A 24,802-nucleotide genomic window follows, 5' to 3' on the forward strand; every position below is an offset into this window, starting at 1 on the left:
TGTTACCAACAAAACACCAATGCATCATGTACTGACATTGGCTACACTTTTATTACAGGGTATACTCAATGAATGTGGAGTTTACTAGCACTTTTGTGTGTGAAATGTGCTTTTGGGGATGTCTATCAAAAAGCTAGCTAATAATATTCCCAGATATTTGAGTGGACCTGAAATCTACTTCATAAGCAAGTTAAACTGTTAATCCAAAATCCATCATCTATTAAGACTTTTATGAGTATCACAATTACAAAAAATGCTTCTACTAAGCAACCTTAGTATGATTCAAACTGAAATATCAACATTCTTTAAACAAGTAAAACTTTCTGTTTCCTATACCAATAGATGACTTACAGTATAAAATATTTTAACTATTAATGAAAGATTAGTAAAATGTTTCAGCATTCTTTCTCAAACATTTTCACTCTTGGATCTATTTCACAGGGAATTTAGTTGCTGAAATTTAAGCCAGACATTAGCTAATTTAAGAAATTCTGTGGTTCACTGAAATTCACAATTATTTTGTGGAAAATGTCTGCTTTTATAAAAACCAAAAAACTTAACTTCTATACAGTAGCTTTAAATTTATATCTTCTATGAAATCAGTCAACAAATTTTGCTTCAAGATCTGTGACAGGTGATTAAGTATAGAGAAGTTTTTTTACTCTGTGTTAATTTGTAACGAAAAAATGTAAGAGAGAAGCAACAAGGATGTCTCGTAGAGAATGTCCAGAAGTCCACCATGGAAAAAGATGGGGAATGGGGTTTACTTTATAAGGAAAAACGGTACAATGTACCACAATTTAGTTAAACATCTTGAATGCACTGGTAAAGGCAAAGGTGCATTGGTAATCATTTTTTATCTTTCAACCTTTTGCTGAGCTTTTGGTTGAGTATCATATTTTGTATGAGGAGGTAGCTACGTGACAAAGGAAAATAAAAACTATCAACATTTAGTGGATTTCAACAATTTTAAATATGAAGAGAAAGTGAAAATTCAGAGAACGAGAAAATATGGACTGAAAAATAAATAAAGCTGGCATTTTCCCAGGAGAAATTGTTTCTAAGGCTGTAAGAAAAGTCAAATATACGATGAACGTTTGTTAAACATTCAATTAAATTGGTTCTTTTCTCATTTATGCAAAATTATTTAAAGCCAAGTGACTAAATTTAATCATCTTCTACTTATCAATATTGCCACATATGCTTCTTAATTGACAACATATCCCATCTCCCACACTAGACTGGTGATAGCTAATAGCTACTTATCAGGTTCCATCCTATGGGGACAAGTGGGTTCCTCTTATGCAGGCTGGGGACAGTCCAAGCTGCCCCTTTCACTCATGGGTTTACTTGATCTGACCAAGAAAAGCCTGAGACCAGCCAGAGGTCCCAACTCTTTCCATTCATTTCTTAGAATATCAGTAGTTATTTGTGTCTTCACTTGGAAATCCAAGTGAAGAATTAGGGTAACTAGTTTTCTTTTTCTGTCAAATGTCCTTTCTGAAATCGAGTATCCAAGAGGCTTTCCTGCGTTTTTTTTTTTTTTACTTGTGTGCCCAGCAATCTTTTTGATAAATCAAATTAGAGCTTAAAAGAGAAGTCCATGGAACCCACAAGTTTCATTCAACTTTCCTTTAATAATTTTGTAAGATTACTCAGCATTGTATATACTAGAAGCAACAAGATGCTTCTTTGGCAGAGTTTTCTTTTGTTTTATACCATCCTGCTGCTGCTGGTTGTGACTAACATCCTTTTTCTTTACCCTTTAAATGAAGAAAAGAATGATTATGCTCTACTTCCCTGACTCTTAAAAATCATCCTACCATGTGCCCCCAGAGGATTCTATATGAACCGTATTATAGGTTGTATTATTGACACCAAAGCACTTTAAACCTGAATAGAAATCAGCAATTGTTAATCATAATATATTTGTAGGCAATAGTTATTAAATGTGCTATCGTTATTAATGTATTTCTTATATAATTATTTTTTAGATCTCCTGTGTTAATTTCCCTCTATGGGTTATAAATTTACCTTTGCTATTTATGCCAATAAAATTGACTAAAAGACTATTTCCATTCACTATAGGGCTGAAGATGGAATAAACCTGTCAAATTAGTTTAGTAAGTCTTTTTCTGCTTCTAACATCTGTTCTCTAGCGACACAATTGCTATAATTTGTCAAATGTGATCTCCTTCTTAATTCCACGGAAATGATCATGTCTGATATTTAAACTTTGAACTTATTATTTTCATTCCAAGATAAACTGATTATTTTCACAGAGTGGAATTCTATGTTTGATATTTACTATGTATAATGTCTCACCTGCATTACCTTGGGATACCTCATGAAAATTGTACATTTGGTATTCATTGGAAAAACATACACCAAAGACTCCTTATTAGAAGTGATTTTTACTTTTCTTTCATATAGATTAATATCTAAACAACATACATATGTGCCACTTTCCAAAATTTGTAGAGATGCTTTGGTTTTGTGCTTAATTAATTGCTTAAAAAGGGACAATATTTAAATTTTAAGTTACCTTTACTATAGAAACTTCAGGATGCTATTCAAATAGATAAACCAGACAAGCTCTTTTAGGGCTTAAAAGATAGCTTAGTGCTATCATCTTCTATGATTGCAGTTATGATTCATAGTAACTCATAAAATTATTTGCCTTTCCATGAGTTATTGGTAATGTATACAAGGATAGTTTATCTTTAATTAAGACTTTAAAGAAATTGCATTAGAGTCACTATATGAATATCCCAAGAATACATTAGCATTGTTAATTATAACACTGATATTATATTTTATAATGATTCCATGTCTCTTATTGGTAATCATTGCATAAAATGCTACATTAATTTAGAGGCAAGATTATTACAAGTGATAACTGAGCATGCAAAGAACAAGATGAATTACAATTTTATTTTTTAAAAAACCCTTTGACTTCTTAATCTGTTAAAATATTCTTTTGTCATTATCAACAATTGGCATAAATTCCAGCTGCTTTGAAACCTTTATCTGCTAAATATAAAATCAAGGTCCAGTCAGAGTCAATTCCTATTGACTGCATTTCTCTCCTGGGTACGGGTTGCCCATTTTTGTTTCTTTACATGTCCCTTAGGTTTTTGTGAAAAACAGATATTTTAGACACTATATTAAAGGCATTTGATTCTATTTTATTTTTCTGAGGGATGTTGCTTTTTTAAAGTAACTTACTAGTACTTAAACCATGGCAGTTTTTGCTTGTTCTCTTAGAGCTCACCACATGTCTTTACAGTTTAGTGATCACCCAAGGCTTTGGGGAAAGTTTGTACTTGAACTTCAGTGGTCCACTCCTTGATGGTCTCTCTGTGGGTTATTTGTGGAACATACTCAAAGTTGCAGCCAACTCTCAAGTCTCTATTGGATTTTAATTTTTGCTAGGCTTTCTCATGTCTCCCCCATGCATCTATTCAGTTTCCCAGTCAGCCAGATTTATGTGGGAACTTATCTTAGCCCTTTTATAGCTCTCTCATCTCCTGGATTTTCCTTTGAAATTTCTGGCTGACCGGACACTTGCCCCAACTGGATCTGTATTCTTGGTCTAGCAAAGCTTCCAGCATTTCCCAGTTGTTCCTGATTTTGTCCCTTTAGCTCTCAAAGCCACAGGTTTCCACCCCCTCTTTCAAATTCATTCCACCTCCTCTAACAGATCCTAGTTTTCACAACCAGCTCTATGCTGGTTAACAGTTTTTGCCACTGGAGTAGGGTAAGGTGGGAAAAATCTCCAGGCAAGAAGAACATCAATTCCTGCTTTTTATTACCCAAATATTTGTCAGCTTTTCAAGAATAAACATGTCTCAATTTTTTGTCTGCTTTTGGGCAATTTTCAGTTCCCTGAAGTGTTTTTTAATATGATTTTGTCCATTTTTATACTTTTATTTTTCAAGGAGGGGTTGCCAAACTCCTCATACCACTATAAGAAGTCCGTCATACCACACAGAAGTCCCTTGCTAACATTTGCCTGGTTTTACTCCCTCTTTCTATACCTCATCAATATATTTTATACTCTGGTGCTGAGTTAATCCCCTCAAATCAAAGTGTAATCATGTCATTGCTTCCCAACCTTCAAAGTTTCCCTAATTGTCAGCAGAAGTCAAGATTCTTTAGACTGACTTTTAAGGTCTTCCATAATCTGTCATCAACCTACCTTTCTAAAACTCTTTCCCATAACTGGCTTCCACTCACCCTTTGCTAGAGGCGGTTTGACACTATATGCTCTGTGCTCTGTCACTTCTATGCCTTTTCTCATGCTTTTTGCTTTGTATGCTTTTTCTCCTTCATTTAAACCTGTCCAGATTCTACCTATCTTTACATTTCATCTTGAATATCACCTCTTCCATTAAGCATGTACAAGATATACCTAGCAAATGTATCTTTCCTTGCTTCCCTTACTGCACTTACCTGTATCTTCTTTGTAATATTTATTATTTCTAATAATATATTGTATTATTTCTTCCAATAACCCTGTGTGGTAGCCATTTGATGGCAGCCCCTTGCTTGATTTATCTTGGTGTTCCGTTGCAGCATCTAGCACAGTGCTTTTTGTGTTTGGATTTCAAATAATATATGCTAGAAGAAGGAAAGGTTAGTGGCTCCCTAATGTCTATATTTTCTATATAATACCAAGCCTTAATTCCTTGGCTTTGCGTTCAGTGTCATCATCTTACCCTTGTAGCCTTTCTTGCTACTAGCGAACAATACAGAAGAGCCAACAGAAAGGGATGAAAGGAGAGAAGTAGCAAAACTGTATTCTGTTAGCAAGTTAGGCCTGATTTTATAAAAACTCAGGAAGCAAATTTAAGTTTTAAGTTTTATAAACTTATTTTAGAATAGGATTTACAAAGAACTATATCAGAAATATTACAGGACTAATAACACATGGAGGAAAATTTTAAAGTTCACCAATTATAGTGCTTAATTTTTCTTCTCCAGAAAAATCATTTATTTGCTTAAGTGGTTTTACCTTAATTTAGGTTAATAATGGCCAAATTGAATATATTATTAATTAGGTGTTCACAAATATTACATTTTAAGGAGTCCAATTTAATCAACAAATATGCTGACATGTAATAAAGTCATAATAAAATATTCAGGCTAACAAACTCATGATTTTGAACAACAGAATCATCAACACAACTGCAATACATAACTTTGCTAATTGTATTTGTGTTCTTTTGGATACAAGACACTTTTTGCCTTTAGCTACTCATATAGTCTATCATTATCATATAATGGCAAGCATGCCATAAGTTATCAGTTGAAGGGCTTACTCCTACATCAGTCTTAAGCTCTTGAGTACATCCGAGAAAGATGGGATCCTATAACTATGTCCCAGCAAGCATGAACATCTGTGGCAGGATACAATTAGACAACTTCCACAAACATATTGAACCAATGCTTATGACATCAGACCTCCAATATAGCATCTATGAATTCTAACTACTTCATCTTACTTCTCATTTGGAATTGTCTCATCTGGGTAGGAAAGAGATTTCTTTTATGAAAAAATTAAATGATCATCTGAGACTTAAAGAAATGACATTCTGGTATATCATACCTGCTATTTGCTATCCATTGACTATATCAAAATATAAAGCTACTCTTAGGAAGCAACTAGAATGTCATGTCTTTAATTTTGTAGATAAAAATTATTATAACAATCCATCAAAATAAATATAAATGAAATTAACTGGAAAGAGCAAAAGTTATGAGTAACATCAGACAAATCATGTCACATAGCTTATTATCTGCCTGAGCAGGCATATAGCATCAAAAACTGAATGCTTTCTATCGCTAAATGTTTTAAATGTTTTCTACCCAATAATATACTAATTATTTACCTCAATAAAGTACTCAGTCAATCAAATTACCATAGAGCAGAATTCTCCTAGCTACACTATTGTTTAAAGATAATTTTGGACTAAATTATTAATAATAATAATAGGTAAATATTAAGTGCTTTATTATTTACCAAACATTATATTAAACAATTATATCCATTATCTCATACAATTTTCACATCAAATTTTATCCCCATTTTATAGAAAAGGAAACAGAGGCATAAAGAGGATAAGTGACTTGTCCAAGTTTATATAGTAATAAGTAGCAGAGTCCAGACTTAAACCCAGGCCAGTCTAATTCCAAACCCCATGCTCTTAATCATAACACTGTGATTGAGTCCTGTAATATTATAAATGTACTAAGAAGGAGCCTGAAGGTAATACAAGACAACTGTGATGTGAAATTTTGTATCAATGCTTCCTACTTTCTAACAGATGTCTCACATTTTATAATTTCTACCAGAATGCTTCTCTTTAATTTTTATAGCAAATAAATATGTTTTATATTAAACATAGATATATTTCAATTTATAATCTTGTACTTTCACAATCACAAATACTAAAAAGTAGTCCAATGATTAAACAAAAATCTTGTTTACAGATTACTTGTCACCTATTATAAATTCATTTTTCTCTGGAATGTCCTTTCCAATATATTTTGTAAGAGTGCAGCATGACTCACTAATTATGAAGGGTAGAAAAAATTGTATTACTGATAGAAAACTGAGAATTGATAGTTCAAAGGATAATATTTGCTTAATAAAACCATACTATATAGGCTTAGAATTCAAATATATTGCTATACATAACTAGATAACTTGAAAAAGTTGAGAAAATAATTGCGTATATATAAAGAAGAGGAAAAAGAATAAGAAAAAATCAGATCCAGAGAAAGCAATTATCTCATAATAATGCTTATTCTTCCTTGGAATGTAACTGGAAATACTTCCTTACAATATTAGATTTGTGATAATTTTAAGTAGCATTAATCTTTCTTATATTATTGAGTAGTTTGACAAAATCTGTGTGATTGAAAGAGTTTTTCATAGGGAATGATGACAATATTGTCAATTGAAGAAGTGATAAATTTATATTATGTCCAGTCTTCTCACTCACAGGGTAGAGGTTGCACTGTGAGGCTTGTAAACTTGAAATGGAAAGCTTTCATTTGGAAGGAAAGAGGACTGATTTTCATTATTCACTGTCTTTGTAGCCACCTCCCATTGGATGTGACATCCCCATTCCTACTCTTCTGGAAACAGAGAACCTATTAAGATCCCCCCTCCCTTATTCTCTTGGTATCTCTTAGAATCAGCTTTTAGGTGTAGGGCAAAAAGAACCCATCTTAGATGGCTCAACACTCTATAATTCCAAAAAGTCTTTTAATGTAAAAAGGCCTCTTGGAGCTGGCCAGGTTTCATAGTGTTTAAGTTCGTGTGCTCTGCTTTGATGGCCTGAAGTTCATGGGTTTGGATCCCTGGCCCAGACCTACACACCACTCATCAAGCCATGCTGTGGCAGCGTCCCACATATGAAATGTTAGAGGACTGGCCCAGATCTTAGCTCAGGGACAATCTTCATCGAGGAAAAAGAGGAAGATTGGCAACAGATGTTAGCTCAGAGCCAATTCCTTACCCAAAAAAATAAAATAAAAAGAAATAAAATTTTAACAAAATGTTTCTCCATGTATAGTATTTATAAGTTAATTGGATCATTTCTTCTTCAGTCCAAATGGGAGAATCCATTTTTGGCAACTCACAAATTACCTTTTCAGATGTATAAATCACTACTTTTCTAGGGGCAAACTACCTTATGACTTTAACACCATTAAAAGTGCAAAGAGAAGCCTCTAAACTGTGAGAAATTTAAGCAGATTGATCATTTCTCTACATGGAAAAATAATCTCAGAGTAATAAGGGGGCTTTTTATCTTGCTTAAAAGCATAGACTTGTGGAGTCTCGAGTCAGAAAAGTCCTTGGAAATCATCTAGTTCAGAGGATGGCAAACTTTTTCCATAAAGGACTAGATCTTAAACATTTGGAGTTTTGCAAGCCAAGAGACAATGTCCTCAAATCTTGAAGCAACTGTTCTCACTGATGGGCTAATAGGCGGTTTTACATTTTTAAAATGTGAAAATCTTCCTTTGCTCTTGTCTCATACAAAAACAGACGGTGGGCTAGATTTGGCCCATAGGGCACAGTTGCCAGCCCCTTATCTGGCTCATTGTTTCTTAAACTGGGCTGTACTTACCTAGGGTGCTTTTTGAAAATACTTGGATATTCTGGCTTCTTTCTTTGACATTAAGTTGCAAATAAACATTCTTAATAGTGATGTTTTCCCAAAGTAAACCTCTAGGGAAATGTGTAATGATGGGGATAGTTTACAAAAAGGAGGACCATTGAAGAGTTAAATTCCATGAGTAGTGGGTCTTACCTCCTTTAGAAGGTAAAGGGGCTCTTTGCCATGCTCTTCCCCTACTCCCCTTAAACTCCCTTAAGACTTTGTAAATCACATGCTATTATTTTCTTTTCATATAACTGCATTAAAGATTAACATTAATTATACAATGATGCTTTTTACTAAAAAAACAGATTATGGAGAAAAAACTTTGTATAAAGTGAGTCATTAATGGAATCTTTTTGTTATCTTCATATTCCCCATGAACTTGGGAGTTCTCTTGATGTCATCTGTCAGACTCTGAGGCCTAGATACCCCATGAGTCCGTTTTGTTTTTGGAACAATGACTAGTTTAGAATACAATTATATGTTTTAGGTGTGTGGCTGTGGCACCAGTGTCATCGGATCAGGAAATGATCTGTTTAATGAATTTCTTCATCTTACTGACTGAATTAATCTATTAAGATTATGGAATGAAATGACAACTTACCTCTATATAAGATGCAGTAAAAATAGCAGATGTAAATAAAAGAGAGATGAGAATATAAACCTTTGGACAGAGCTTTACAAGCTTAACTGCAAATCAGTTTAGTGTACAGTGTAAAACTATAAGTCAATTCTTTAGCGGAAAGGAGTAACTCCAGAAAGAGGGGGCAACTTTTTAAAGATTCATTAGTTAGAGACATATTTATTTAACAATTTATTTTAATTTGGTTTTCACAGCAATTTTTTTCTCCCAATGAAAACTTCTCAGTACTATAAAGAATTACAGTTCTCAGGAAAGCATAGTCTTAGAGATAAAGAGAGATCAGCTTTTACAGAATTCTAATTAATGAATTTGTAAATATCCCTTTCCATCTTTTGATGTTAATTGAAGTTTAATAATTAGCAAAACTATGTTTATTTCAAAAGTGTCACCTCTGGAAAGTGGTGTCACTAGGAAGAACACTTATACCTTCTGGTACTCTATACCATCTTTAAAAGTATTCCTGCTAAGGAAGACATTTACTTTAGTGTTCCAAAAGGTAGACATAAAGCTTTGATATAGTCAAAGTCCCCAAAGCTTCAGGCAGTATGCCAATCCTAAATAACCAATGTGAATTCCATATTTACTGTATTTTCTGTTAGTTTTTTTTCTCAATATAGTAGAATATGTAGCTGCCTAAGTTCTTTGGGAAAGAGTAGAAACATTATCTGTATAGTTCCTCAGGAGGCCAGGTATCCTGATAAATCAAATACATGAAAAGCCATTAGTTACCAGTTTATGAAGACAGATATTATTTGATTAAGTGTGAATTATGTCTAGTTGAATAAAATTTGCTTGTATCCCTCACCCTTTACTTTTTGTCTTGACTTTCAAATAATGAAAACTAGTGACAGAGCAATCATGATAAAAAAGTCATTATTATGATTTGAGAGTAGGAGTCAAAGAAGTTCTGAGGATTTGCACTCTTTAGATCAATGTTTAGAAGCACATGAAAATTATTTGCTATCGACCTCCCCTAGGATGTGGAATTTTCAATATTTATCATGTTTGCTGGCCGTATAAATCAACATTACCTTTCTCTTTATCTGTTAATCATTTACACTGTATAAGTCTTTACCAGTTTCCACAGTGAGTTTTTCTCTTAGACATTATTTCATTTGAGCCTCACAGTTATCTGCTGAGACAGGAGATTTCAAATATTTTATTATAATCAATTCTAGAGTATAGAACTGCCATAAACTCATGGAGTATTTTTTCTTATATTGTACCTAAATGACATGTTACGGTATAAGTCTATTAATTTTTCTCAGGTTTTATTGAAGATGGAACAATCTCTTCATAAATTATAAAATTATAACTTCGTATATGATTTGTTTTGTTTTACAGCCAATAACTACAACTAGTTCATCAAGTGAACCTATGTTTCCCCTTCAAGATGTGTCCCTTCAAAATGAAATAGTACCTTACATATTTGAAGATTTTTCTCCAAAAATGCCTAATACTCCAAGGTAAGCCTCACTGATAATCAGGTCTGCATACATACAATCTCAACTTGGAGTAGAATATAGAAATAATTTACTTTATTTTCCACTACATTTTTTTTGAGGAAGATTAGCTGCCAATCCTCCTCTTTTTGCTGAGGAAGACTGGCCCTGAGCTAACATCCATGCCCATCTTCCTCTACTTTCTATGTGGGACGTCTACCACAGCATGGCTTGCCAAGCAGTGTCATGTTCGCACCCAGGATCCGAACTGGCAAACCCCAGGCTGCCAAAGCGGAACGTGTGCACTTAACTGCTGTGCCACCTAGCCGGCCCCTCCACTACATTTTTAACATGATATTCAATTCCCAAAATAATGATGCATTGATTGGATATGGACAAGAAAATAGTACTATTTTCAAGTGTGTTGGAAAGCAGTTAATGTGAGGGTGAATGCAAGTGAATGTAAAATCTACCTACACTGATAGTCTTCCAATTTGTTCACAAGAAGTTTAATGGCGTCTCATGCATTCTATAGCCTGATAGATAGAAATATGTATTCTGTAATATTTTCCTATAGAGGAGTTTTCAGCAGAAAAATAATGTATTTGCTGACGTTCGATGAGTAATTTTAAAAGTACTGTTTGTCTTTTCTTTAAGTAATGAAGGAGCAATTATGATGCCACGTGATGAAGAAAACAAATTTGAAACAGAAGTTTCTGATACAAAAGGTTCCGAAACTTCAGCTGGTTCTTTGGACTATAAAAGTCTCCGAGACCTAACAATAATTGAGAGTGACACCCCTCTGCCGGACTGTGGCTCTGAGAAATGTGTGATTGATTCTGACTCTGATAGAGGCATTGGTTTGGACTCTGACTCAGAAGAACACTCAAAAGACTCTGACTCAATATTATGGGGAATGGACTCAGACTCAGAAAAACATTTCATGGACGCAGACTCTGTGAAACACCTACTAGAAGCAGAAAAATACCAGATGGCTTCAGACTCTGAGGAAGACCTTATGGAGTCAGAGCAACACCTAGTGGGAGTTGAACAATGCTGGGTGGACTTTGACGCTCTGAAATACTGGATGGACTCAGACTCAGAAAAATGCTTGGAAGACTCTGACTCTGAAAAATATGTGGTGGACTCTGACAATGAAAGACCTGCGATAGACTCAGATTCAGAAAAATACCCTATGGCTTGTGCATCTGTGAAACATGTGCTGAAGGCAGAAAAATGTCAAATGGCCTTAGATTCTGTAAAACGCCTGATGGAATCTGAAAAAAGATTGATGGAGACTGAACAACACCAGATGCTCTCTGTTTCAGATGTGGTGGACTCCGACATGGAAAGGGATGGAGTGGGCTCAGCTTCTCTGCCTGGTGCACATTTGATGGGAGAAGAAAAACACCAGAAAAAGACTATATCTAAGAGATATATGATGGACTCTGACTCCGAAACATGTATGATGGACTCAGAAAGATATGGGTTAGCCTCAGCAGCTGTGAAATGTCTCATGGATGCTAAAACATCCCAATTGAGCACTGACACTGAGAGGCGCTGGATAGATTTTTTGTCTGAAAGACACACAACAGACTTAGATCCTGAAAGCCTGGGGATAGCCTCTGATTCTGTGAAACACATGATGAAGACTGAAAGGGTCTCTGACTTGGAAAAATTCTGGATAGGACTCAGGTGTGCATCTGAAAGATTCTGGACTGAGCCTGAAAGACAACAGTTGGACTTTGACTATGGAAAATGCTGTGATAGCTCTAGAATATATCAACATAGGTCTGTAAGACTTCAGGGTAGCTCTGGAAGATGTCAGGATGACCATCAAAGACATTGGGATAATTTAGAAAGACATCAAATAGACTCTGATTCTGAAAAACATCAGGCAAATTCTGATAATGAAAGATATCAAAATGAGTTTGAAAGTGAAAGACACATGATGGAGATGAAGAGGAAACAGTGTCTGATCCAATCTGAAAATCAGAGACTTCAAATAGATGAAAAGAAGGAAAGATATCTCACAGAGTCTGACAGTGAAAAAGAGCACAGGATTGTGTCTGAAAATAAAAGACACCAACTGGACTCAGAAAATGAAGCACAACGTCTTGGTGCTCGCAGAAAGGAAAATCGTCCTCAGGGTAAGCTTAAATGTGTCTGGCTTTTGAAATCAGCTTGTTTATAAATTTAATAACATGATGATACTTCCAAAATGACAGTAGCTTTTTCTTAAATCTACATTTTGAAATTTACTTGTGCAAAGCTGTTAACAATAGTTGTTTAATTTCTATCAGAATGCCTCCCTTTTAACAAATGATATTAGCAATTTACCTTTTCACACTCTCATTTTTGTGGTTGTTTTTAATTGAGGTAACATTGGTTTATAATATTATATTAGCTTTCAGGTGGACAATATTATAATTCAACATATGTATATATCACAGCATGCTCATCACCAAAAGTGTAGTTTCCATCTGTCACCATATAACTGACCACCTTTACCCATTTTGCCTTCCTTCCACCCTCCTTCCCCTCTGGTAACCACCAATCTTTTGTCTGCTTCTACGAGTTTGTTTTTGTTTGTTTTTTTTTGATTGTTTTGTTTTATATTCCACATATAAGTAAAATCTTATGGTATTTGTCTTTCTCTGTCTGACTTATTTCACTTAGCATATTACCCTCAAGGTCCATCGATGTTGTTGCAAATAGCAAAATTTCATCTTTTTTATGGCTGAGTAGTATTCCATCCTATATATGTACTGCATCTTTATGCATTCATCCAACGATGGCACTTTGGTTTTTTCTATATCTTGGCTTTTGTAAATAATACTTCCGTGAACATAGGGATCCATATATCTGTTTGAATTAGTGTTTTCATATTCTTTGGATAAATACCCAAAAGTGGAATAGCTGGATCATATGATAGTTCTACTCTTTTTTTTTTTTTTTGAGAAATCTCTATACTGTTTTCCATAATGGCTGCACCAATTTACATTCTCACCAACAGTGTATGAGGTTTCCCTTTTCTTCATATCCTCTCCAACACTTAATATTTCTTGTCTTCTTCATAATAGCTGTGCTAGCGGGCATGAGATGATATCTCATTGTGGTTTTGCTTTGCATTTCCCTAATAATTAGTGATGTTGAACATCTTTTCATTTTCCTACTGCCATCTGTATGTCTTCTTTGGAAAAATATCTATCCAGAGTCTCTGCCCAACTTTTAATTGGGTTGTTTGGTTTTTTGTTTTTGAATTGTATGAGTTCTTTATATATTTTGAATATTTAACCCCTTATCAAATACATGATTTGAAATTATCTTCTCTCATTTGATAGGTTGTCTTATTCATTTCTTGATGGTTTCCTTTACTGTGCAGACACTTTTTAGTTTGATGTAGTCCCATTTGTTTATTTTTACTTTTGTTTCCTTTGCCTGAGAAGACATTCAAGAAGATATTTCTAAGACTGATGTCAAAGAGCATACTGCCTATATTTTCTTCTAGGAGTTTTATGGTTTCAGGTCTTACATTTCAGTGTTTAATCCATTTTGAGTTAATTTTTCTGTATGGTATAAGATAGTGGTCTACTTTCATTCTTTTGCATGTGGCTGTCCAGTTTTCCTAACACCATTTATTAAAGAGACTTTCCTTTCTCCATCATATGTTCTTGGCTTCTTTGTCATAAATTAATTGTCCATATATGTGTGGGTTTATTTCTGGGCTCTCAATTCTGTTCCATTGATCTGTCTGCCTATTTTTCTGGCAATACCACACTGTTTTGATTACTACAGCTTTGTAGTATAATTTGATATCAGGGAGTGTGATGTTTCTGGCTTTGTTCATTTTTCTCAGGATTACTTTGACTATTCAGAGTCTTTAGTAGTTCCATACAAATTTTAGGATTTTATTTTGTTTTATTTCTGTGAAAAATGCCATTGGGATTTTGATAGCAATTGCATTGAATCTGTAGATTCTTTTAGGTAATATAGACATTTTAACAATGTTAATTCTTCTAATCCTTGAGCATAGAATATCTTTCTATTTCTGTCAGTTTTCTTCAATTTCTTTAAGTAATATCTTAAAGTTTTCAGTGTACAGGTCTTCCACCTCCTTGGTTAAATTTATTTCTAGGTATTTTATTCTTTTTGTTGCGATAATAAATGGGATTGTTTTCTTAATTTCTATTTCTGATAGTTCATTTTTAGTGTATAGAAACATAACAGATTTTTGTATATTTTTGTCCTCTGAAACTTTACTGTATTAATTTATTATTTCTAATAGTTTTTTGGTGATATCTTTAGGATTTTCTATATGTAAAATCATGTCCATAAATAGTGACACTTTTACCTCTTCCTTTCTAATTTGGACACCTTTTATTCCTTTTGCTTGCCTAAATTCTCTGGCTAGAGCTTCCAGTACTCTGTTGAATAAAAGTGGTGAGAGTGGGCATACTTGTCTTGTTATTGATCTTAGAGGAAAAGCTTTCAGTTCTCATGGTTGACTATGATGTTAGCTGTGGGTTTGTCATGTATGGCTTTTACTATGTTCACATACTTTCTTTCTGTACTTATTTTATTGAAAGTTTTAATAAAAACTGGATGTTGAATCTTGTCAAATGCTTTTTCTGCATCTATTGATATAACATTTATATCCTTTAGTTGTTCATGTGGTGTATCATGTTGATTGATTTGTAGATGTTGAACCATCCTTGCATGCCTGGAACAAATACTGCTTATCATAATGTATGATCTTTTTAATGTATTTTTGTATTTGCTTTGCTAATATCTTGTTGAGAATTTTTACTTCTGTGTTCATCAGAGGTATTGGCCTATAATTTTATTTTTTTTTGTTGTCCTTGTCTGATTTTGGTATCAGAGAAACGTTGGTTTTATAAAATGAGTTAGGGAGTCTTCCTTCCTCTTCAATGTTTTGGAAGAATTTGAGAATGATAGGTATTAAATCTTCTTTGAATGTTTGGTAGAATTTGCCAGTGAAGCCATCTGGTCCAGGACTTTCATTTTGTGAGAGGTTTTGATTACTATTTCAATCCTTAGTAGTGATCAGTCTATTCAAATTTTCTATTACTTCATAGTTCAGTCTTGGAAGGTTGTATGATTTTTAAGAATTTATCAGTTTCTTATAGATTTTCTAATTTGTTGGTGTATAGCCATTTGTAGTAGTCTTTTATGATCCCTTGTATTTCTATGGTATATTTTGTAACGCCTCTTTCATTTTTTATTTTACTTATTTTAGCCCTCTTTTTTTCTGAGTATAGCTAAAGCTTTGTCAATTTTCTTATGTTTTCAAAAAGCTGGCTCTTAGTTTCATGGATCTTTACTACCATCTTTTTAGTCTATATTTCATTTATTTCCACTCTTATTTTTATTATTTCCTTCCTTTTACTGACTTTAGGCTTCATTTGTTCTTGTTGTTTTAGTTCTTTAGATGTAAGTTTATATTGTTTGAGATTTTTTCTTGTTTCTTGAGGCTTATATTGCTATAAACTTCCCCTTAGTACTGCTTTTGCTGCATCCCATAGATTTTGGTATGTCGTATTGTCATTTTGATTTGTCTCCATGTATTTTTTAACTTTTTTTCATTGATTTCTTAATTGACCAAATAGTTGCTTAGTAGCATGTTGTGTAATCTTCACATATTTGTGATTTTTCCAGTTTGTTGTTGTTGTTGATTTCTAATTTCAGACAATTGTGGTTGGAAATGATGCTTGATATGATTTCAGTCTTCTTAAATTTATTGAGACTTGTTTTGTGTCCCAACATATGGTCTATTCTTGAGCGTGTTCCATGTGCATTTGAGAAGAATCTGTATTCTGATGCTTTTGGATGGAATGTTCTGTACATATCTAAGTCCATCTGAGCTAATGTTTTATTTAAAGCCAATGTTTCCTTGTTGACTTTCTGTCTGGATGATCTATCCATTAACATAAGTGGGATGTTAAAGTCCCCTACTATTATTGTATTGCGGTCAATTTTTCCCTTTAAGTCTGTTAATAGTTGCTTTATATACTTTGGTGCTCCTATGGTAGTTGCATATATATTAATAAATGTTATGCCTTTTTGATGGATTGCCTTTTTATCATTATATAAGGTCCATCTTTGTCTTTTGTTACCTTTTTGGCTTGAAGTCTATTTTGTCTGATATAAATATGGGAACACCTGCTTTCTTTTTGCTACCATTTGCTTGAAGTGTCACCTTCTACCTCTTCGCTTGGAGGCTTTGTTTGTCTTTAGAGCTGAGATAAGTCTCCCCAAGGTAGCATATAATTGGGTCTTGTTTTTCAATCCATCCAGCCACCTCTGTGCCTTTTGATTGGTGAGTTCAATCCATTTACATTTAGGGTGATGATTGATATATGAGGACTTAGTCATTTGTAATTAGTAATTTAGTAATTTAGTAATTTGTGAATTATTATTAATATAAAACACACATTGATATGTGCTCAATCCACAGGTGGAATCTCTTCTAAACATAAAACCAAAATTTTGCTAGCTGTTTTCACCAATCTTCAGCTGTTACATGTTGGAAATGCAAACTGATAGGCTAAATGTGAATTTAAAAATCTTAGAAATAAAATTTAAGGCTATGGGCATAGAAAAAATTGCTCCTTTTGCTAGTCATCTCATGTTCATTCCCAAATGAGCAATACGCTCCTCTTAAAGTCAACTTACAGCATGTCAGTCCCTTCTCTATGCCATCTTATAATAGAGAGATGGAAGGAAAAGCAGTTTTACTGAATCTCCCAGGCTCAGAATTAAGTCTCTTTGTTCCTGTGACTATGGACCCTAAATGATAACAGTTTTTTTTAAACAAATGAATAGTTGATTGCAAAACACCTTAATTTTTATTTTATCTTTTTAAAAAATGCCTTTCCTGAGATCAGTACAGAGGTCATTGGTATTATTAACTCATACTCTCAACTTCTATGTCTGTAAGTCATGATTTTTAGAATTTATGTTGTGCTTTAAAATTTTACACCAAGTACTATCATTTTTGGGATCAGTGAATTGCAATCTCCATTCTGTCTGACACGAACACATATCCATATCCTCTCACCCCCATATGCCACCATGGCCTATTGTTAGCCTTTTTTTCATTTTAAATTGTGGTTAAATGTACAGAACATAAAATTTGCTATCCTAACCATTTTAAGTGTACAGTTCAGTAGTGTTAAGTACATTCACATTGTTGTGCAACCAATCTCCAGAACTCTTTTCATCTTGCAAAACTAAAGTGTATACCCATTAAACAATAATTTCCCATTCCCCCAGTCCATGGCAACTACCATTGTAATTTCTGTCTCCATGATTTTGACTACTCTAAGTACCTCATGCAAGTATTTATCTCATGTACAGTATTTGTCTTTTTGTGCCTTATTTCTTTCAATTAGCATACTATCCTTGAGGTTCATCCATATTGTTTCATGTGTCAGAATTTCCTTTCTTTTTAAGGCTAAATAATATTTCATTGTATGGATATACCACAATTTGTTTATCCATTCATCTATCAATAGACATTTGGGTAACTTCCACCTTTTGGCTATCGTGAATAATGCCATTATGAACATGAGTGTAGAAATATCTCTTCAAGATCCTGCTTTCAATTCTTTTCAAAAAATAGAATTGTTGTATCATATGGTAATTCTATTTTTAATCTTTTGAGGAACTGCCATACTGTTTTCTATAATGGATGTACCATTTTAGATTCCTACTGACAGTGCAAAAGCGTTCCAATTTCTCCACATCCTCACCAACACTTGTTATTTTTTGCATTTTTGATAGTAGTCATCCTGATGGGTGCTTGTTTGACAATTTTATACCCAATATTTCATTTATTGGGATAAGAACTGGCTACAAAAATTTTTGGAGATGGTTAACTGATCATCTACTGAATTTTTATATGGGGCAATATATCAGCAGTATGTAGTGAAATATTTTTAACTTAGTTTTCAGTATTGCTTTAGTAAACTTCATGAAAATTGAGAAGAGCATCACCGTTACTAATATATTTGAAGAAAAATAGTATTATCAGAAACATTTTTTGAGTACAGAATCATGCAATATAAATTTTTCCTTTATACAATATTATTTTATTAGGAATTGGAAAATAATGGAGTCTATTTAATATGTTTACAGGTTTTTGGAGGCCTGTTTTCCTGTCACCTGCACTTGGCCAAGGAAAGGAAACTGCAGAACAACACTCTGTGCAACAAATTGATAACAAAGGTGAATATATTCAAAACAAATTGCCTAAGAATTTTATATAGTCTTTGTCAGTTATTTAGAATAATTTAAGCCAGGGCTTGTATCAGAGATCCCCAAGACAATATCCAATTACAATGAGTCTCTAGGAGGATTCACTGGACTCAGCATACAGAGTACTCAAGGTTATGATTTACTATAGTGAGAGGATACAAAATAAAATTAGTAAAGGGAAAAGGCACTTGGAGTAATTCTAGCAGAAACTAGGTACAAGGTTTCAAGAGTCCTTTCCCAGTGGAATCACACAAGAGTCATTTAATTCATCCACTAACAAGTTATGACAACAAGTATGGCATGTTGTCTACCAGGGAAGCTCATAAGATTCTCAGTGCCCAGGGTGTTTTTGTAAAACAGCTTTATTGAGATATAATTCACCCATTAAACTATACAATTCAATGGTTTTAAGTATATTCACGGATATGTGCAGCCATCACAACAGTAACTTTTGGAACACTTTTATCACCGTAAAAGGTAGCCCTGTATTCTATAGTTATCATCTGCCTACCTCTTCCATTCTCCCTAGTCCTAAGAAACTACTAACCTACTTTCTGTATCCATAATTTCCCTATCCTGGATATTTCATATGAATGGAATCATAAAATACATGGCCCTTTGTAACTGCATTCATTCAATTAGTATAATGCTTTCAAGGTTAATCCATATTGTAGCATGTATCAGCACTTCATTCTTTTTATAATCGAATAATATTCCATTGTATGGATATATTGTGTTTTATTTGTATATTTGTCAGTTGATGAACATAAGAGTTGATTACAACTTTTGGCTGTTATAAATAGTAGTGCTATATTTGTGTACTTAGACAATTATTTTCATTTCTCGGGTGTATACCTAGGAGTGGAATTGCTGGGTGACATGGTTACTCCATGTTTTATCACTTAAGGAACTTACAGCCTGTTTTCCAAAGTGACTACATAGTTTTACATTCTCATCAAAAGTGTATGAGGATTCCTATTTCTCCACCTTCTCATCAACACTTGTCATTAGCTGACTTTTTTATTTTAGCCATCCCAGTGGGTGTGAAATGGTATTTCCTTGATGGCTATGATTTATATTTACCCAATGACTAACAATGTTAAGTATCTTTTTATGTGCTCTTTGACCATTGTATATCTTCCTTGAATAAATGTCTATTCAGATCTTATTTTATATTTTTATTTTTTATTATTGAATTGTAAGAGTCCTTTATACATTCTGAATACATGTTTCTTATCAGATATATGATTTTCAAATATTTTATCCCATGCTGTGGGTTGTCTTTGCATTTTCTTGATGGTGTCTTTTGAAGCACAATGTTTTTTAATTTTGATGAAGTCCAAATTATCTATTTTTTTCCTTTTGTTGCTCATAATGTGTCATATCTAAAAATGATTTTCCAAATCCAAGATTGTGAATATTTGTGTGTATGTTTTTTTCTAAGAATTTTGTAGTTTTAGTTTTAACATTTAGTTGTTTGATCCATTTTGAGTTGTTTTTTGTGTACAATGTGATGTGAGGGAACAATCCATTCTTTTCTATGTGGCTATCCAGTTGACCCAGTACCTCTTGTTGAAAAGACTATTCTTTCCCCATGGGATGGTTTGGGTACCCTTGTCAAAGTAAGTTGACCAGAGACCTGTGGTTTTATTTCTGGATCTCAGTTCTATTCTGTTTATCTATTTGCCTGTCTTTGTGCAAGACCACATTGTCTTAATTACTATTGCTTTGCAGTAAGTTTTGAAATCTGAAAGTATAAGTACTCCTACTTTGTTCTTTTTCAAAACTGTTTTGGCTATTTCAGTTCCATTGCAATTCCATATGAATTTTAGGATTAGCTTGTCAATTCATACAAAGGAGTCAACTGAGATTCTGATAGAGAATGCACTGAATTTGTAGATTGATTTGTAATGTATTGCCATCTCAACAATATTAAGTCTTCTGATGCATGAATATGGAATGCTTTTCCATTAATTTAGACCTTTTTAAATTTCTTTCAACAATGTTTTGTTGTTCTCAGAGTATGATTTTTGAACTTCTTTTTTAAAATTTATTGCAAAGTATTTCATTTTGCTTTTGCTATTGCAAATTGGTTTTTTCATAATTTAGTTTTTAGATTCTTTATTGCAAGTGTATAGAAATACAATTTATTTTTGAATATTGATCTTGTATCTTAAAGTTTAATGAACTCATTTATTAGTATTGATAGTTTTTAGTAGAGTATTTTTATCATGAAAGAGTGTAGGGTTTTGTCAAATGTGTTTTCTGCATGTATTTATATGATTATGTGATTTTTAAAATTCTGTTGATATATTACATTAATTGATTTTTTCATATTAAAATTGATTTTGCATCCCTAGGATACATCCCAGTTGGTCATGATGTGTAATCCTCTTATAACATGCTGCTGGATTCTGTTTTCTATTATTTTTTAAGGACTTTTACATCTATATTCATAAGAAATATTGGTCTGTAGCTTTCTTTTATTATGATGTATTTATCTGGCTTTCTTAGGGTAATTCTGGTCTCACAGGATGTTAGGAAGTGATCTTTTCTCTTCTATCTTGTGGAAGAGTTTGAGAAGGACTGGTGTTAATTCTCGTTTAAATGTTGGTTGAATTCACCAGTGAAATCATCTGGTCCAGTGCTTTTCTTTGTTGGGAGGTTTTTGATTACTCTCAATCCGTTCAATATGTTTATTCAAAATTCAGAATTTTTACTTTGCCTTCAGCCGGTTTTGGTACAGTATGTGTTTCAAGGAATTTTTCCTTTTCATCTAAGTTATCTAATTTGTTAGCATACAATTGTTCATAGTATTCTCCTATAATTCTTTTTATTTCTGTAGTGTCTTCAGTGATGTTCCACTTTCATTTCCGTTGTTAGTAGTTTCAGTCTTGTCTTTTTTTCTTAGTCTAGCTAAAGACTTGCCAATTTTGTGATCTTTTCAAAGAAGTAACTTTTGGTTTTATTGATTCTCTCTACTGATTTTCTATTCTCTATGTCATTTATCTCGACTCTAATCTGTATTACTTCCTTCTAGCTTTGGATTTAACTTGCTCTTCTTTTTCTAGTTCTTTAATGTGTAAAACTAGGTTATTGATTTGGAACCTTTCTTTCTAAATGATGTAAGTATTAACAGTTATAAATTTCCATCTGGTCACTGTTTTTACTGGATTCCATATCTTTGAGTATGTTGTGTTTTCATCTTCTTGCATCTCGAAGTATTTTCTAATTTCCTTTGGAGTTTGTCTTTAACTTCATTGTTTTTTTAAGAGTATGTTGTTAAATTTCTACAGATTTGTGAATTTTCCGGTTTTCCTTCTTTTATTGATTTCTAGTTTCATTCTGTTATAGTTTGAGAAAATAGTTTGTATTATTTTATTCTGTTAAATTTATTGAGTTTTTTTTATGGCATAGCGTATAATCTATCCTGGAGAATTTTCCAGGTGCACCTGAGTATAATGTACGTTCTTTCGTTGTTAGGTGGAATATTTTATCAATGTCTATTAGATATAATTGGTTTCTAATGTTGTTCAAGTTTTCTTTTTTTCTTGTTAATCTTCTGCCTAATTGTTCTACTCATTACTGAATACGGAGTACTGAAGTCTCCAAATATTATTGATATGTTTTCTACTTCTTCCTCGATTTCTGTCAGTTTTTCCTTCATGTATTTTGGTACTCTGTTATTAAGTACATATACATTTATAATTGTAATATCTCCCTCATGGGTTGACAGTTTATCACTATAAAATGTCACTCCTATCTTTAGGAAAGATTTTGTCTTAAGTCCTTTTTTCTGATATTAGTATAGGCACTCCAGCTTTCTATGGTTGCTGTTTGCATGATACATATTTTCCATTCTTTAGCTTTCAAACTATTTGTATTTTAGAATCTTAAGTGACTCCTCCAGGCAGCATATATATATACCTTTGCCTTTTTATTGGGTTGTTTAATCCAATCACATTTAATATTACTATTATTATAGTAGAATTTATGTATGCCATTGTATTTTTCATTTTCCATGTGTCTTTTGTCTTTTTTGTTCTTCTGTTCCTCCTTTACTGATTTCCTTTGCTTTAAGTAATATTTTCTAATGAAGCATTTAATTTTTTGTCAAGATTTTCTCACTGTTTTTTTTGTTTATTTCTTTAGTGGTTGCCCTAAGGCTTACCATGTACATCTTATCAAGATCTCTTTTGGATTCATGCTAACTTACTTCCAGTGAGATATAGAAATGTTACTACTATATTTCTCTATTCTCTTTTCCCTTTTTATATAGTTTTAATGTTATACATATGATATGTATTCATGTTAAAAACCTATCAATACATTGTTATGATTAATACTCTATACAATTTTATGTCTTTAAAGAATCTGAGAGAAGAAAGGAGATCAAGGATATATTTACAGCTATTACTATATTAATTTTCTTATTTATCATTTCTGATTCTCTTCATTTGTTCTTCTGGATTGGAGTTATCATCAGGAGTAATTTCCTTAGCTGAATTCAACTTTGCTCTGACATACCTGTTTGTTTCTCCTGTTATTGGCAAATATATTACATTTCTATATGTTGTAGCTCTACAATACATTACATACATATTTTATAAAATTGATTTTTAAATCAGTTAACAGTAGAAAGAAAAATTATGCATTTATACTCCCTTTTATAATTGCATACCTACCTTTACTGGTGGTGTTTGTTTTTACATGTGGATTGAAGTTACCTTCTGGAGTCACTTACTTTCTGCCTGAAAAACTCCCTTTACATTTCTTGAGGGGAATGGTCAATTCTCTCAGTTTTTGTTTATGTGGGAATGTCTTTGTTTCCCCTTAATTTTTTAAAGATAGCTTTGCTGGATATAGGATCCTTGGTTGCCATTATTTTCTTTGAGCACTTTAAATATGTTATCTCACTCACTTCCGGACTTCATTGTTTCTGCTGAGAAGTCAGCAATTAATCTAATTGGGTTCCCTGGTACAGAATAAGTTCTTTTCTCTTGCTGCTTTCAAGATTTTCTCCATGTCTTTGATATTTGTCATGTTTACTATGCTGTGTCCATTTATGAATTTCCTTGTGTTTATTCTGCTTACATGAGCTTTTTGCATGTGTAAGTTAGTGTTTTCCAATAAACTTGTTGGGTTTTTAACTATTATTTCTTCAAATATTTTTCTTCACCTTTCTCTTTCTTCTCTCTTTCTAGTACTCCCAAGTACTCATGTGCTTAATGGTGTCCCACAGTTCTCTGAGGCTTTGTTTATTTTTTTTCATTATTTATCCTCTTTATTCTTCAGATTACATAATTCTTGTTGATCTATCTTCAAGTTTGCTAATTCTTTGTTCAGCTAGTTAAAACCTTCTGTTGAGCCCTTCTAGTGAATTTTTTCACTTAGAGTACTTTTAAATTCCAGAATTTCCATTTTGTTCTTTTGTATAATTTCTTTCCCTTTAGTCATATTCTCTTTGTGATATGACATTGCCATCATACTTTCCTTTACTTCTTTAAATATGGTTTCTATCAATGAAAACAATCCATAATCAATCTATAAATCAAAATTTGGGAGAGTTTCTTCTGAGCTAAAATGTGAGGACCATGGCCTGGGGCCTTTCTTCCTGCAGGAAGAAAGGGCACCAAAGAAGTGAGGTGTACAGAGTGGTTATATACTCCCAAACAGGATGTTTCACATATGATTGAAATGTCCCTCCCACAATAGTCACAAGATTGCCCTGTCAGCACAGCGCTTGATGGACACAGCACATAGTGGGTCTGCTATCTCGGAGGGCATAGCAGGAGGCAAGTCTATTTTCTAGAGCTGGGTGGTCACAGGTGAGTGCAGCAATCAGTTCCTAGCCTAAGGAAAGATGCTTAATCCTTAAGGAAATGCCAACGTTGGGAGGGAGAGGGAAGTTGCACCTTTATTTCAAGGGCCTTTGTTCTTGCCATAGGGAATATCTAAAGCAGATATACAATGCATGCTCAATGGCTATGGACAGGCCCTTTTGGAAAGACAAGGTCAGGCTGAATTAGGTTTACACCAAATGGCTTCCGCATATACTCCAATATATCCTATTGCTTGCCATTTTTATTTGTCATTTCCTTTGGTTTTTTAAATGGCTACTTTGAAGTCTTTTGCTGTTAAATCCAACATCTGGTTGATCGTAGAGACAGTTTCTGTTGCCCCTTTTTCTGTTTCTTGAATATGGGTCACACTTTTCTGTTTCTTTGTATACGTCACAAGTTTTTGTGGACAACTGGACA

At 33.3% G+C, this 24,802-nt stretch overlaps 1 protein-coding gene across 1 annotated transcript in view; it reads left to right on the top strand.

Moving 5' to 3' along the window:
* The window catches only part of LOC123282669 (uncharacterized), a 108,835-nt gene that overhangs the window by 30,394 nt on the left and 53,639 nt on the right, over positions 1 to 24,802 (top strand). Inside the window, exons 2-4 of the mRNA XM_044764155.2 lie at positions 10,165 to 10,286; positions 10,920 to 12,412; positions 18,423 to 18,512. Of these exons, the coding sequence (XP_044620090.2) occupies positions 10,165 to 10,286; positions 10,920 to 12,412; positions 18,423 to 18,512 (1,705 nt within the window). The remainder of the gene's footprint in view (positions 1 to 10,164; positions 10,287 to 10,919; positions 12,413 to 18,422; positions 18,513 to 24,802) is intronic.

Source organism: Equus asinus, chromosome X (assembly GCF_041296235.1).
Source record: "Equus asinus isolate D_3611 breed Donkey chromosome X, EquAss-T2T_v2, whole genome shotgun sequence".
Classification (NCBI taxonomy): Eukaryota; Metazoa; Chordata; class Mammalia; order Perissodactyla; family Equidae; genus Equus; species Equus asinus.